At 43.4% G+C, this 15369-nt stretch overlaps 1 protein-coding gene across 1 annotated transcript in view; it reads left to right on the forward strand.

The window, feature by feature from the left end:
• cep128 (centrosomal protein 128) overlaps window positions 1–15369 on the forward strand; it is a 107500-nt gene that overhangs the window by 51068 nt on the left and 41063 nt on the right. The window contains exons 19-20 of the mRNA XM_080744867.1: window positions 207–371; window positions 5492–5623. Coding sequence (XP_080600993.1) covers window positions 207–371; window positions 5492–5623 — 297 coding nt within the window. The remainder of the gene's footprint in view (window positions 1–206; window positions 372–5491; window positions 5624–15369) is intronic.

The raw sequence follows: 15369 nt of genomic DNA on the forward strand, positions 1-15369 counted from the left end.
AAGCTCACAATGCCTCACAACGCCTCTCTATATGGGCGCTAGGGTTCATATGGTTAATATAAAAAAGGCGAAAAAATGGTTTCTATCACACAAAGATTTGGAAAACCCCCCTGTAGTAACTCTGAGGACCCCCTTGGGGTCCCGGACCACCTGTTGAAGACCCCTGCTCTAAAATAATGCCATCGCTCCTCTTCTCCGCCTGCCAGGCGGACGCGGCGGCGGAACGGGAGCTGTGCCGGGCACTGCGTGTCAAAGTGGACAGGATGAAGGAGGAGTGTGACAAACTGTCCCAGGAGCTGACCGCCAAAGAGGAGGAGCACTCACTCCTCCTGAGGAGGCATGAGCTACTCCAACAGGACCTGGATGACAAGGTGAGGCCAGCTGTCATTCTAAATCATACATGGGCAACTGGCGGCTTGGGGGCCACATGCGGCCCCCTCCTTCACTTAATGCGGCCCTCAGTTTAATATTGTAATACTGATATACTACTGATTTCGGCTGTTACAATTCCAAACATGCAAACATGACCCGCTTTGATTACTTCAGTCTGTATTAGTAGCTTAATGACTAGTACTAGTCTTTTTTATGTCCAATGTATTTGTATTTAAGTTCATAAAGTCAACATAAGAAGTAAGAACCTATAAATGCATTTGAAATGCAGAAATGATAATACTTTTCAGGATTCCAATTCAAAAATAGATACAAATAATCAGAATTTCATTTCAAATGCGACACGTTTTGAGCTTGTAGATTGGCTATTTTTGCTTATTTTTAGCTGTATTATGTAGTGTGGCCCTCTGGAGTGAGTGTGAAAATAAAGTGGCCCTCTCCATCATCAAAGTTGCCTACCCCTGTTCTAAATGGCAATGCAGTGTTGAGGCACAACTGCTTTGGCGTGTGACTTAAACCCCATTTAGACCTGTTAGCCGATTCTACAAATGCCTTCTCAATCAGTAGTTCTCAAACCTCTAAAACACACCACTGGATAGGACCCCGAAAATTTGCCTGCGGACCCCCATCTGAAAATCTTTTGTGACAGAGACCCCCAGAAGAGAGGATTTGTGTCAAGAAATGGTGTCAACATATCTTAAATTACACATATTTTCCCGGTTTTATGCACATACTGTAAACTTAACTGTATTTGTGTTAAAATCACAATTGTGAGTCCCCAGCAGGTTCCAGGTATAGATTTATGTCCGTCTCTCTCTCTCTGGACAAAGAGGTAATCGCAAAAACAATGTCCAAACTACAACAGTACAACACAGGTGGCGTTGCATCTACGTAGTATCCAATCTGGTCCTCCATCTGCTTTAAATACCTTTTATTGACATTGGAGCAGTAGGTGACCTACCCAACATAAAACATTTCACAATGGAAGAATAGGGAGACTAGACTACCTTATATTGAATTGTACTATTAACAAATGCAGTGAATCATCATTTACACAAAACCGGGAAAGCATCTGTGTCATATTAGAAATTGTGCATTGGCTATTAGAAAATAGCAGATATTCAAGCTCACAGTGCGTCACTTTGTGCCAGGCTGCGAACTTGTACAGTACAGTATATCTGCCATCTATACTATAATTTTGCGAATGTCTGAGTGAGTGTCTGAGTGAGTGTCTGAGTGTCTGTCACAGCGTTTCTCCTCAGTGGCTGGAGCAATTGATCTGAAATCGCATCACCATAAGCATATGAACACACCTGACATAACTATGAAGCCCGTTTGTCACTTTCACAAATCGTATGCTATATATTAGCATTTTTATGGTGTATCTACTATCTATTCTGCATCTAGCATGAGGCACATCTATTCTGCATCTAGCTTGAGGCAAAATGTTTAACCAGCTCTGTGTGTGTGTGTGTGTGTGTGTGTGCAGGCAGGCGGGTGTGTGTGCAGGCGGGTGGGCGGGCGGGCTGGGGGGGGGGGGGGGGAGACAGTATCTCTGTAGCCATTAAACGAAACGGGTTTCTTACATTGATGCTCCTACATCATGCAAGCACCAGTTAAAGTTACTTTCCATCCCTCATATACTGTGTGCACAGTGCACATCCCATAACCCACACACTGCACATCATTTTGGAGCTCATATCTTTGAACGGGTAAGGGCTAGTTTTTGTACATTTTCTAAAGATCTGGAAAGTGTGTGAAGGCATTTTGTAGAAAATCGGCCCCAGGTCTTATGGGTTAAACACTTGATAAAAGGTGCAGCCTTCACCTTCTAACTTTGATGATGAGATGTTATGTAGTGTACTGTGTAAGCTTTGGGGAGGGGAAATGCATCGCTGCCATCCTCCAAAGTGCTGCTCGGTCCAGAGTGTTTGAAATGAACAGCCCAGAGGGGCTGTATGGGCCTCGTCATCCCAGCAGTTTAGCAGGTTTACTTCAAAGGCATTCAACCTCTTCAGATGCTGAATGTCATGTCGCGTTAGTGTAGAGTTGGATCACATGAGTCCGCACCGGGGAAGCGCCACTACACCAAATTAAACCCATTTAGGCCTAGAATTATTGCCTAACTATGCTGCTTTAACTATTGAAAAATAGCAGATATACAAGCTCACAGCGCGGCACCGAGTGCCGCGCTGCGAGCTTGTAGATCTGCTATTTTTGAAAAATAAATGCCTTGACATGAAATAGTTGAGAACCACTGATTTAGAGGAAGGATTTAGAAGTCCGTTCAAAGATCGGGTCAAAGATATTCAAAGACTTGCCCTCATTTTCACGTTTTCTTTTTTTCTTTTTAAATAGCAGTCTACAAGCTCGCAGCGCGGCACTCGGTGCCGCGCTGTGAGCTTGTATATCTGCTATTTTTCAATAGTTAAAGCATCAAATAATGGTTAATCTAAATCCAGGTATTTGAGGGTTAAACTGAACCATTTTCACCGGGGCATTTTTCGGCATTTCATTATGGGTGAACACAAGAGTTCTTCATTCTACATTTTCAACACTTGTAATAATTGCTAAAATAGCAGATCAGTGGTTAAATAAACCTCATGTTATCTACCTTCCTCCCTCCCACCCTCCATCCCTCCCAGTGCTGATGAAGAGTCTTTTTTTCCCCACGCTTTTTGTAAGGAATACGTTATTCCAACCAGTTCCTTTCCCCTCCATCAGGCACCCCGGCTGGCCAGGGGGAAGGCATTATAGAGACCAGGATTACCGCATGTTTTTGTGAGGGTATCTACCCTAGGAGACACGGGGAGAACATGCAAACTCCACACAGAAAGTAGAGCCCGACCGATGCCATATTTTTTGACCGATGCCGATGTTTGACGATGGAGAGTGCTAGACCACCGATTGCTGATGTTTAACGGATGTTTTGTAATAATATAAAATAATAATAAATAGCCTAAATTTCTAAAACTTTTTACCTTCAAAACCTTTTTTTCCCCTTTTTTTACCAATGGTCCGGGGACCATAAGCGGTCTTTGAAGAGTTTCCAGGTGGTCCCCAGCAAAATGATGGAGATTAGGTAACCAAATGGACCCTTTATAAGATCTTTAACGCATGAGTGTAAAATGAAACCCAATGGATCCTTACGGCAACGACATTTTTTGGGTCTGAGTGGCTAAATGTCATCAAATGGTGGTCTAATATTACTTATAAAAACGACCAATACATCGGAGAGATAATGACCGATACCGACATCGGGGTCCAAAAACTACCAATATATCGGTTTGACCGATATATCGGTCGGCTCTAACAGAAAGGCCCTTTTGCCAACCCCACCTTGGGTTGATGACACGGAGGAGGGAACACGCCCCCAGCGTGCACAGCGTCCCCCGGCGGAAATCGAACCCAGGACCTTCTAGCTGCGAGGTGACAGCGCCACCGACTGCGCCACCGTGCCCCCTGATGAAGAGTCTTGTCTAGTTAGTTCACATGATCATACCAACTTTAAACACAGCTCATAAGGTTAACTGGTGTCACGTCGGACGCCTCCTATTTGTAAGGGTACTTCATCAATACTGGCCCCCAGGTGATTTTTCTTTCCCTTCCAAAAGCAGATGAAGTATTGAACACACACACACACACATACACACTCTCTCACCCGTTCACCTCAATGACAGGTCTGTGATAAGTAGCGGAAGCTCTTTTCAGGGATGGAAGGATGGCGCTATCCATGAGGGGATATCCACGTATTGATTTGTAGTGTGGTGTTGAATGAAGCAAAAGAAGCCCTTATTAACGTAACACGGCGGTCTTATTATCTCGGGGACGAGGTAATGATCCACGGTCCACCGGGCATCGCTGATCTGATGGTTCCTGTTCCGCGGCCCTATCGACTCGCCTTCGTCCCGGCAGGGACCCCCTGTCCCTGACACTATTGATGGGGACACGGGACAATAGAGGGAAGGCTTAACTGCCGTTGTTTGCATCGGGAGGGGAGCTGCGTGAATTCTGTTGTTGACCAATGGCGTGTTTGTTTGTGTGTGTGTGTGTGTGTGTGTGTGTGTGTGTGTGTGTTGTGTGAGTAAAAGTTGGCTAAGTGGGGTCAATCCTCACTTTGCGAAGGGTTTATTCATTTAGGAATAGGTTAACCACTTGAACCCGAGTGTTCCTGTTCTGGTGGCCGAACATTTTACGCTTTGTGAGCTTGTAGATGGGCTGTTTTCACCAAAGATGTTTTAGTGTAGAGCGAACACAGGAGGGGAGGGAATGGGGCCTAGCAGAGAGCACTGGGGGACTCGGAGCGAACTGGTATAGCGTTTGCTGAGGGACTGAAACCTCTTTATTTCCATGTTCTAACCTTTTGTGTTTTTTTCGTAAATTAATGCCTTTTTGATCAATGATCATATTACAGCGTCACACAAAAAACATCAAAAGTAGCAAATCCACAAACTCCACTTGTAGATCTGCTATTTTTGGAAGAAAAAAACAAACAAACATTCGAATCCTATAAAAGACATGATGTAAGGATGATGATGTCCACGTAAGGATTTTGCCCTCCCCTCATTTACAGTATGTGTCTGTCATTTGATTCATTGTCTATCATTGGAGTGCTCACCATATTATCCTTATAGTTATTTTTTTCATGGTTAGCATTCTTGGTATGGACGGCCTTTTAGAGACTAATATACTGTATGGATATAAAGTTGAAGCATTCCTTTAACCCTTTAAGACTTGGAATTATTTTATACTTAAGCTATTGAAATTCTTTTCCAAATCTTTCAATATATGTATTTTTAGGCAAACATTTGTAACTCAAATTTTGCTTCTGGGGGTCCCTGGAATTAAATATTTAGAGATGGGGGTCCGTGCCCAAATACATATCTTTCCTTGACATGAAAAGGTTTAAGCACCGCTGACATAGAAACATAGGTTTAAAAAATAGAATTGGGTCAAAATATTAAAAGACTTGCTCAGATTTTCACGATTTTTAATAGTTAAAGCACAAAATAATGCGTAATAATGTGTTCCTGGTCTAAATGTGTAAAACTGGGTGTATAATAATGTCAATGTGTTTTTTCTCTGTCTATGTGCTGTGAAGACGGAGTGTGCCGTGCTGGAGGAGAAGGTGTCGAGGCTGGGGGCGGAGCAAGAAGCTCTCCTAGCGTCCGTGGGGGAGGAGCTTGACGTGGCGTGCCGCAGCTTGGCCAGAGGCAGTGAAGGCAAACTGCAGGTAATGATCATTCATGCACCTGGACAACAACGTGAGGGGAATTATGCAAAAAAATAGCAGATGTACAAGCTATCAGTGTGTCAGTTCGTGCCGGCGTCACAGCCGTGGCTAAATGCATATCATTTACGGGGGTCCGTGGCACAAAAAGGTGTGAGAACTACTCATTTAGAAGGCATTTGTACTAGGGATGGACGAAAATGTCATATCACAATGATTGTGACAAAAATAATTTACGATTTACGTTATCGCGATAATCAAAATCCATTATACTGGGGCGGAACATTTGCCAATAAATAGGAGATCTACAAGATCACAACACGTCGCAACGCAATGCATTGTGAGCTTGTAGATCTGCTATTTTTTGGCATAGACATTTGAGAGAGAGTGAAAAAAAGACTGTATCGAGTACGTATTATAAGTACCTTTTTACCAATTAGAGAGGGTTTGAGTAGTACCGGATATGCAGCTCGGCAAATAAAAGATGAATTGATCCCAGCGCATGAGAAATCTCCACAATACAATTATTGTGAGTGTTTTTTATCACGATAAACAATAATGTCATTTATCGTCCCATCCCTAGTTTTGTACTAGAATCTCCCTCAGGTCTTAAGAGGGCAGAGTGTCTGAGACAGAGGTGAGATTGTCTGGGGGTCCTGACCACTCCACCATCTCTGGGGTACACACACACACACACACACACACACACACACACACACACACACACACACACACACACACACACACACACACACACACACACAGATGACTGCAGTTCAGATGAAGCCATGTGTAGATTCAGCAGGTAATGCAGGACTCGTACGGCTACTGTACATTTGATTGAAGTAGTGCAGAAGGTTAACCCTCAAATACCTTGAACGTCCCCGAGTCGCGTTAGATTTTAACCATTGTTTTATGCTTTAACTATTGAAAAATAGCAGATATACAAGCTCACAGCGCGGCACCGAGTCTTTGAATATCTTTGACCCGATCTTTGACCTCTAAATCAGTGGTTCTCTAACCTTTTCATGTCAAGGACTCCCAAAATTACATTTTTTTGGCCGCAGACCACCATCTCAAAATATGTTGTTCCAGGGATCCCCCCAGAAACAAAGATTTGAGTTACAAAAGTTTGCTTTGAAAAATATATATATTGAAAAATGTGAACACATTTTCACGTTTCTTTTCAAAAATAGCAGATCTACAAGCTCGCAGCGCGGCACTCGGTGTCGCGCTGTGAGCTTGTATATCTGCTATTTTTCAATAGTTAAAGCAGTCAATGCTCGGCCTAAATGGGTTAATGGAAATGAATAAAAAATATGAAGAAATCTCTCAAGCTCTCTCTCTGCTTGCGTGACCCTCGTCAGAGCGTACATATCTTGCATATTCTTCTTTGCACTGCGGTGAAGGTCGCACCCATCAAAAAAGCCTTGAGTTGAATATGAAAGCTTGTGTTGATCAGAGTGTGGCACAGAACGTTGTCTCTTATCAGGGCCAAGGTTGCAGATGAGGTTGAAGTGTGTTTATGCAGGAGCAGAGAAGGACATGATGATCACTCTACTGGTGTCAGAAAAATAACGTGAGCACCTGATTTAAAGGAGTAGTTCACCCCCAAAATGACTTTTTTTCTATCGATTACTCATGCCATGGAGAGTAGAGTTCAATAATATTTGTTGGTTTTTGTCACAAGACAAAAATTTGATTCGAGTAAATTTACCCCCATTGATTCCGGATGGGGTGAAAATGTGATAACAATAAATGTACCCCCATCCGGAACGAATGGGGGTACATTTATTGTTATCACATTTTCACATTTTCTCCATGGCATGAGTAATCAATAGAAAAAAAGTCATTTTGGGGGTGAACTACTCCTTTAAGAAATGGTACAATACAACTCCCAGAAGTTTTCTCTACACTTTTAGTTTGACAACAACAACACTGCTGTGTGTGAAACACAAAACAAACTTATTCCAAATGTGTTTGGTATTTTTCATGATGTATAAGCTTGCAACGCGGCTTGTAGATCCGCTGTTTTTGAATAGCCAACGTGTATAAATGGACAAACTAGTTAAAAAGATTTTGATGCTATGTTAACTACTCTTTCGGGGGACCCCCTTTGAGAACAATGTTCTAATCCAGTGGTTCTCAACCTGGGGTTGGGACCCCCAGGGGGGGTCCCCAAATTTTTTGGGGGGTCCCCAGATGATTAGCTTAATGTGAAATATTATTTTCCCACTCAACAGTAAACAAACCAGCATTCACCCATTTAGGCCTAACCTATAGTTAGGCCCAAATCAGAAGTCACCAGTTAAAATATGATTATTTTGGGAGGTCGTGGCCTGAAAAGGTCGAGAAACACTGTTCTAATCCACCAATTTCACACGCACGCACGCACGCACGCACACCCACACACACCACCACCACCACCAGCAGTACACCCCTATAGGCAGTTTTGCTGCAGTGCTATGGGCTAATGAAGGCAGCCAGCCCTTATCTATTCACATGGATTTCCCAATTTACCTCAGCAGCGTTGCAGCCAGCCAGGCGTCCTCTCACCTCATCTGCAATCTGTCACGTTGAGAAGAAGTCAAACTCAGCCACTGATTGGCTTAATGAGCGGAATAATTAATAGTCAACCACTTAAGCCTCCACGCGTCGAATGTATGACGGTGTCGCGCAGCCAAAACAGCTAATCTACAAGCTCACGCGTCCCATCCCGACACTAATGTGCCTATAATGACATGCCCAAAATAGGGACCCTAACCCCTCCCCCCCCCCAAATTAGCAAGGACAGGTTGAAAGTGGCTTTAAGGGGTGCATTAGGCATCTGTTAGCTCTCGCCTCACGCCACACATGCTTCCCTCCTTCTCCTCCCATGAAACCATATGAGGGGAGTTATAAAAGCGGCTTTCAAACACATTTTTTGATGGACGGGCGCGATCATTGCCGTGCATTAACGTTCGGGGAGTCGATAAATCGAGTGGCAAAGTGGTGTGCAGAAGATTTTGATTCACAGATTCAGTAGTACATCGGGTGAGATCTAAATTCACTGTAGGCTCTAGAACCGGGTGGAAAATAGGAAGAAATTAGGAAATAACATTTAAAAAAAACGTTACTTACTTTAGGGCCGGTCTTCACATTGACGACGGTACCAGGATTGGTTTCTGATGCAGTAGGCGTAGGTTTGTCACTTGTCAGCCCCTGTTTTCTCCGTTCTAACCCTCGGATTGAATTTAGATTTCCCCAGAGACGTTCGGTAGGCGGAGATCTCTGAATATCTGTCTCTACTGGGGATGGGACGATATGAAAATGTCATATCACGATTATTGTGACAAAAGAAATCGCGGTTTACGATATTCTCGCGATAATCAAAATCCATAATCCTGGGGCGGAACATTTGCCAAAAAATAGCAAAGACATTTGATAGTGAAAAAAAGACCGTATCAAGTATGTATATTACAAGTTCCCTTTACCATTTATAGAGGATTTAAATGGTACCGGATACGCAGCTCGGCAAATAAAAGGGGAATTGATCCCAGTGCATGACCGAGGACGATATCGCGACAAATTAAATATCCACGACACGATTATCGTGAGTGTTTATTATCGCGATAAACGATAATATCGCTTATCGTCTCATCCTTAGTAGGCGGATATCTCTGAATATCTGTCTCCACGAGACTAGGTGTCAGTATTTCTCCTGGGTGACCTCACATGTGTCGACTGCAGAGGTGTTTAAAGTAGCAGAGCAGAGCAGAGTTGTGTTTTGATTTTGTTTTCTTGCCAAACAATAAGAGCTTTGTAGAAAAAAAAAGCTTCTTCCTCAAAATGTTCTCCAGGAGTGGGCAGGCCATTATACCCCTCAACCCTCTGGCTATAAATCGCATTTTTCTTGTCACTTTTCTCTTTTACCCTGAATGTGTTTGCGTCCCTGCGTGCATGTACATAGGGTGTTTTCTTCTTCCCCCCGCAAGGATTGGTGGGATCCATAGGGTCCAACTCTCCCTCTCATCATCATCATCTGTCTACTCTCTCTCTGCTGTAGTCAGTTCTTCAGCCTCTTTCTCTGATTTCCTTTGTCTCTGTGGGAGCTGGTTTGAAATACATGCACAAACACACACACAAACACAAACACACACACACCGTGTCTCTCTCACTCTTTCTTCTATTACTTGTGGCAGGCAGTGCTGTTGAATGCTGTGCTGTGGCATTTTTTAACTCCCAGCCCGCTCCCAAATGTTTCCCTTTTCGCCGCCCCTTTTGTTTCTCGACGCGGCACGGCAGCTTTTGATCATTTGTGTGAACCAGAGGTAGATAGAGTGATGCAGGCATTTTGCACTCAGACGCACGCACGCACAAACACAAACACTCTTTCACACTGTTGTATGTTCTCCAGATATGTGTGATGTGTGCGCGTGCGTGCGTATACGTGTGCAGGTGTGGTCAGGGGTGTCGCACTAAATTCTGGGCCCTGGGTACAAGGATTCACTGCGGGCCCCCCCATGAATGTTCTTCATAGGGGGACCTGGGAACGCATTATTGCGCTTTATTTTGTGCTTTAACTATTGAAGAATAGCAGATCTACACGCTCACAGCGCGGCACCGAGTGCCGCACTGCGAGCTTGTAGATCTGCTATTTTTGAAAAATATAGCCCCACCTTGGGCCCTAGAAACTCAGTCCCACTCCCCCCCCCCCCCCCCTTGTGACGCCCCTGGGTGTGGCTGCCGGAGTGGCAGAACGTCATTGTGGTAATTGGGAGTTGGGACGTGGCACGTCGCAGGGAGTTGATTTTGAGTGGCAGCTTTTGGGCGGAAAAAAAAGTCACTTGACACCTCCGAGACAACGGTAGAAAGTACAGCAGAGTGTTATTTGCTGAGACGGGTGACAGAAATCACACCGGGGGAAAAAAAGAATACCTTCCACTTCAGTCTATTAGGCATACAAACGGCACACCACAAGGGTCTACTTAGGAGGCATGGTGTGTGTGTGTGTGTGTGTGTGTGTGTGTGTGTGTGTGTGTGTGTGTGTGTGTGTGTGTGTGTGTGTGTGTGTGTGTGTGTGTGTGTGTGTGTGTGTGTGTGTGTGTGTGTGTGTGTGTGTGTGTGTGTGTGTGTGTGTGTGTGTGAGAAAGAGAGACAGATTGAGTGTGTCTCACATTAGAGTTTTTTCTCTGTGGGTGTATGTGTCAGCATGAATGTGTGTGGTGTGATTTAATATTGTGCGTATCTTTCGTGTGCTTTTGTCTCTTTTGTCTTGACTCTGTGCGTGTGCGTGGCGTGCGTGTGATTGTGTGTGTGTGTGTGTGTTGTTTGTGTGTGTGTGTGTCAGCAGCTGTGTCAGTATGAGTTGTCAGAAGTGGTTTGTGTTGCTGATGCTGACAGGACTGTCTGGGAAAGATGGTGACTAATCCCTCAGCTCATTTGTGATGACACATAACCTGTGTGTGTGTGTGTGTGTGTGTGTGTGTGTGTGTGTGTGTGTGTGTGTGTGTGTGTGTGTGTGTGTGTGTGTGTGTGTGTGTGTGTGTGTGTGTGTGTGTGTGTGTGTGTGTGTGTGTGTGTGTGTGTGTGTGTGTTTCTTTGTGCCACTGTTTTTTCTTGTCTGTATGCGTGCGTGAGCGCCTGCAAGTCATGTGTTGAAATATAATAATCCGGTATGATTGCTGGCATGGCGTGTGCCACAGGACACACTACTACTTTAACCCAGTGAGAGCAATTAGGACTTTGATAGTGTATTTATTGACTTGTATCCTTCTGTTTATCTGTCACATCTCATTTCTTTCACACTTTGTACCTTGAAGTCATATGTACAGTACTGTGGATACATAATCATAATTGTGCTCACTGACAATGACCTATTTAATTTTCTTTGTCATACTGCTTTGTCTTTATTTTCCCTAGCATTTTTCAAACCTTAGACAAGCCCACCCAACTTAAAACAAGAATTGACACACAGTCAATATAAAATCTGTGGATTGGTGTGTTGACGTTAGTGTAAAAAAAGTTTGAAAAAAATTTTTTTTTGAAAAAAAAAAAAAAGTTTGAAAAAAGAAATTAAAAAAAAAAAAGTTTAGGTCCAAAAATGTGTTAAAAAAATCGACCTGATGGTGGCGCTATATGGGACAGATCCATGTCGATGAGATAAGTGTAGACATACTGTGTAGCGATTTGTGTGATTTTAGGGCAAAAACTGTAGGAGCAGTATTCAAAAATGTGTTTTAAAAAATTTGGCGGGGGTCCCTGGAGCTGCGGGGGTCCCTGGAAGGGTGGAGGTTGTGGATTGGCAGACAAGGATTGTGTGTGGAAAATTTCACATGGATAGGGGCAAAAAAGTGTGATGTGACGTGACAGACAGACAGACTGACGGACAGACAGACAGGCGGTGGAGGTTTTCATAGTAACTGCGACCTGACGGTCGCAATTATAATCATTAGTATTGTTTATTTTAATTATTATTATTAAGGAACTCTAGAAATCTCAGTTGGAACTGTTACCCCAGTGACCCGATGCTGGATAAGCGGTTGAAGATGGATGGATGGATGGATGGATTATTTTAGAGTAAGCTACTTTATTTACCATTATTGTGTACTCCGCCACATGGGGAGCAATCTTCAATTCAATCTTCAATTCAAAGAAGCTTTATTGGCATGAGAACACAAACGTTTACACAGTGGTGGAAAAAGTACCTACATTTTTATAATTAAGTAAAAGTATCAATTCTGCAATGTAGAATCACTCTGTTACAAGTAAAAGTCCAGAATTAAAAATGTACTTGAGTAAAAGTACAAAAGTATTGGTATCCCACCCAGACGCCCCAATACTGGACTGCCACCGGGTCCCAAAAGGCAGCCCCCAGACATCAGAAATTTAAAAAAACAAAACAAAAACATAATAGGTTATATAATCCCAGAGAGAAGGTGCTATGTGGCGACATATTTATCTAAAAGGTAAAAAAAGAAAAAAAAACTAATGTCCATGAGTCAGTTGTAAAATAAAGTATGGCCTGCCTTTCGAGAGAGGCTGCTGTTACAACCAAAAAAGAAAAAGTAACAAAAATAGTAGTGATACCACCTCCCAGCCGGCAGAGGCAGCGTAGAACCATTAATTGTCGAGCGCATAGGTCGAGCGTGGTTCAGAGTTCACAGTTTGGTCCATCCTGTCAGAGGCACACAATGGCGGCCACCGACAAAAAACAAACAACCAACTCAGGCTATCAGCATATTAGAGCCACATCGTAAGAAGATGAAGTATAAAAACAACGAAAACATGTCGAGAAGTCTCGACTACAATCATGTCATCATAAAGTGCAAAGCATTCGATCGCTCTCTAACACTTAACTAAACCGCCGTAACGTAATCGTCATGTACGGAGAGAAAGAAACAGCGCATATTAGCATACCACAGGCGCAATAGAATTCGCCGTAAACAAAATACCCAATTGAGTAAACAAGTGGTTCGCATTAACCGTTGGAACGGACATGTCTACATACGCCGGTTTGATCATATAATATCAGTCAAAAAAGGGTTGCGTATTTTCGTCAGAAAAGGAAATAGGAAAATTAAAGAAAGAAAGAAAAAACCCTGTTAGCATGTACTAGCTAGTTAGCCAACCCCACACACTATCGCCCATTCCCGTCTGTCTTTCAATGTTATATGAGATACTTAAAGTGTGGTTCCTGTGGAAATAAGCCTCGGCTTTCTAGGATCTCTAGTTGACCTTGTACCAGTGATTTGTACTGTCATGAAACTGTACTTTTTTCTATTGCAAACTTCTAATAAATTCTTCAATCAATCAATCAGTTATTGCTTTGTAGATTAGCATTATTGGGCTAAATGTAAAGACGCTACGCTGCGCCAACCGTGAGCAGTTTAACAAATTTGCTACGTACGTCTACACAAACGGTCAGATTACAAAGATAAATTGCTTAGTGAAGGCTCACGGATGTCACCATAGGGTACGCTCCAGCAGAATGTCCCGTAATGATCGTATTATTTAAAGAGGAGCATTTTAATCCGATCGGTCGTCGTTTCCTTAAAAAGGTATTAATGTATCTAAGTGCAGTACACCTCGCAACCGATGGGGTCGCATGGCTGAAAAACAACAGAAAATGACGTCTGATCGGATTAAAATGCTGTTTATTAAACAATACGAAAGATACAGGTAATTCTGCTTGAGCGTACCATACTGTGACATCTGTGAGACTTCAGTAAGCACTTTATCTTTGAAATATGAACGTTTTTGTAGACGTACGTAGCAAATAGGTTTAACTGCTCAACACGAGGTTGAAGTGAATTTTACACACCGTGACTCGTGCGTTAGCCTGCAGCTAGCGCTAGCTAGTGTTAGCCTGCAGCTAGCGCTAGCTAACGTTAGCGTTAGCCGTTAGCCACACATCCAGAATAGTCAAAGTCAATTTTCCAACGGAGAGTGAACGATTGCATTCCGAGTTGGGTCGCCGTTTTATTCCATGAGTAATTGTGTATAACATGTCTGCGTTAGCCTGCAGCTAGCGCTAGCTAGCGTTAGCCTGCAGCTAGCGCTAGCTAACGTTAGCGTTAGCCGTTAGCCACACATCCAGAATAGTCTAATATATGTCAATTTTCCAACGGCGAGTGAACGATTGCATTCCGTGTCCTTCATGGATTTTTTCCCCCCTGGCTGTCAATGTTTTTATTGTTCAAAAAGAAAACGTTCTGAACGTTAAAACTAGATAGTTTTACGATCATAACAATGTGACAAACTGAACGGATCCTTTTTTCCAAACTCGAGAAGAAGAACAGCGCAAGGCCGCTCCCAGAGCCCTAGAATGGAGAGTTGCGTGTCCGCGGTGACACCACTCTCTGATTATACTGCTCTGGCCGCTCCCAATCATGACACTAGCTCGGTTACCATGTGACATGGGGACAGCCAATAGGCAATTTGGTCGCCTAGGTAGCCTAGGTAGCCTGAATGTCTCAGGACAATCGCACGTCTTTAATGTAATCTGTTTCACAGATTTAAAAACAAAGTCGTCTCTCTTGTGTTTTCATAGGCTATCTCCCAGAAACCTGGACTTGTGAAAGAACCCCCTTGCTGGCTAGCAGAAACCAAGGTATGACACTAACATGTCAGTTTGTGCCACTGTATCATTGATTGTGAGTGTGATTACTGATCATCTTGTACCATACTGACCTCCGATTATTAACCACTTCAACCTCTAGCATCCCTATTTGGAACTCATTGCCATCTCGCTAACGGTTTTTCTCCTAACCGGTTAGCCGACAGCATTAACCGGTTAATTAACGGTTTTTAATTATTTTTATTTTTATTAATTTTTTCAACTTTTTTGCTGCGCTGTTGAGATGAGGATGCAAAATGCGCTGCTCGCCCCCGGGATCAAAACCACCATGTAGTCCTACACATAAAACACGGGGGGGCGAGTGTGTTTTGGGGCCATTGTTCGGTTACCTCAGCAGCGTTCTCTCTCTTCTCGTTGCGCAGTCGTTTTGGCGACAGAGCACAGTGTAACACCTCACGGAACACTTTCACCAGGACAACACTACTAATATAGTACCTTGGCATAATAATCATTTATCTTGGAGTTGGCTGTCAAGTTATCTTTTCTGCCCGTGCAGCAAAGTTTGGCAAAGTTTCACCAAATTCATGGTTAGCTCTGAACCACAGCGTTAGACCACTACAGAGCTAGTCTGCCACTGCTCTCTGACCGGGTCAGGTGTCTCACATTAATTTGATTTGACGACACTTGATGT

This window comes from Nannobrachium achirus, assembly GCF_963921795.1.
Source record: "Nannobrachium achirus genome assembly, chromosome: 16".
NCBI lineage: Eukaryota > Metazoa > Chordata > Actinopteri > Myctophiformes > Myctophidae > Nannobrachium > Nannobrachium achirus.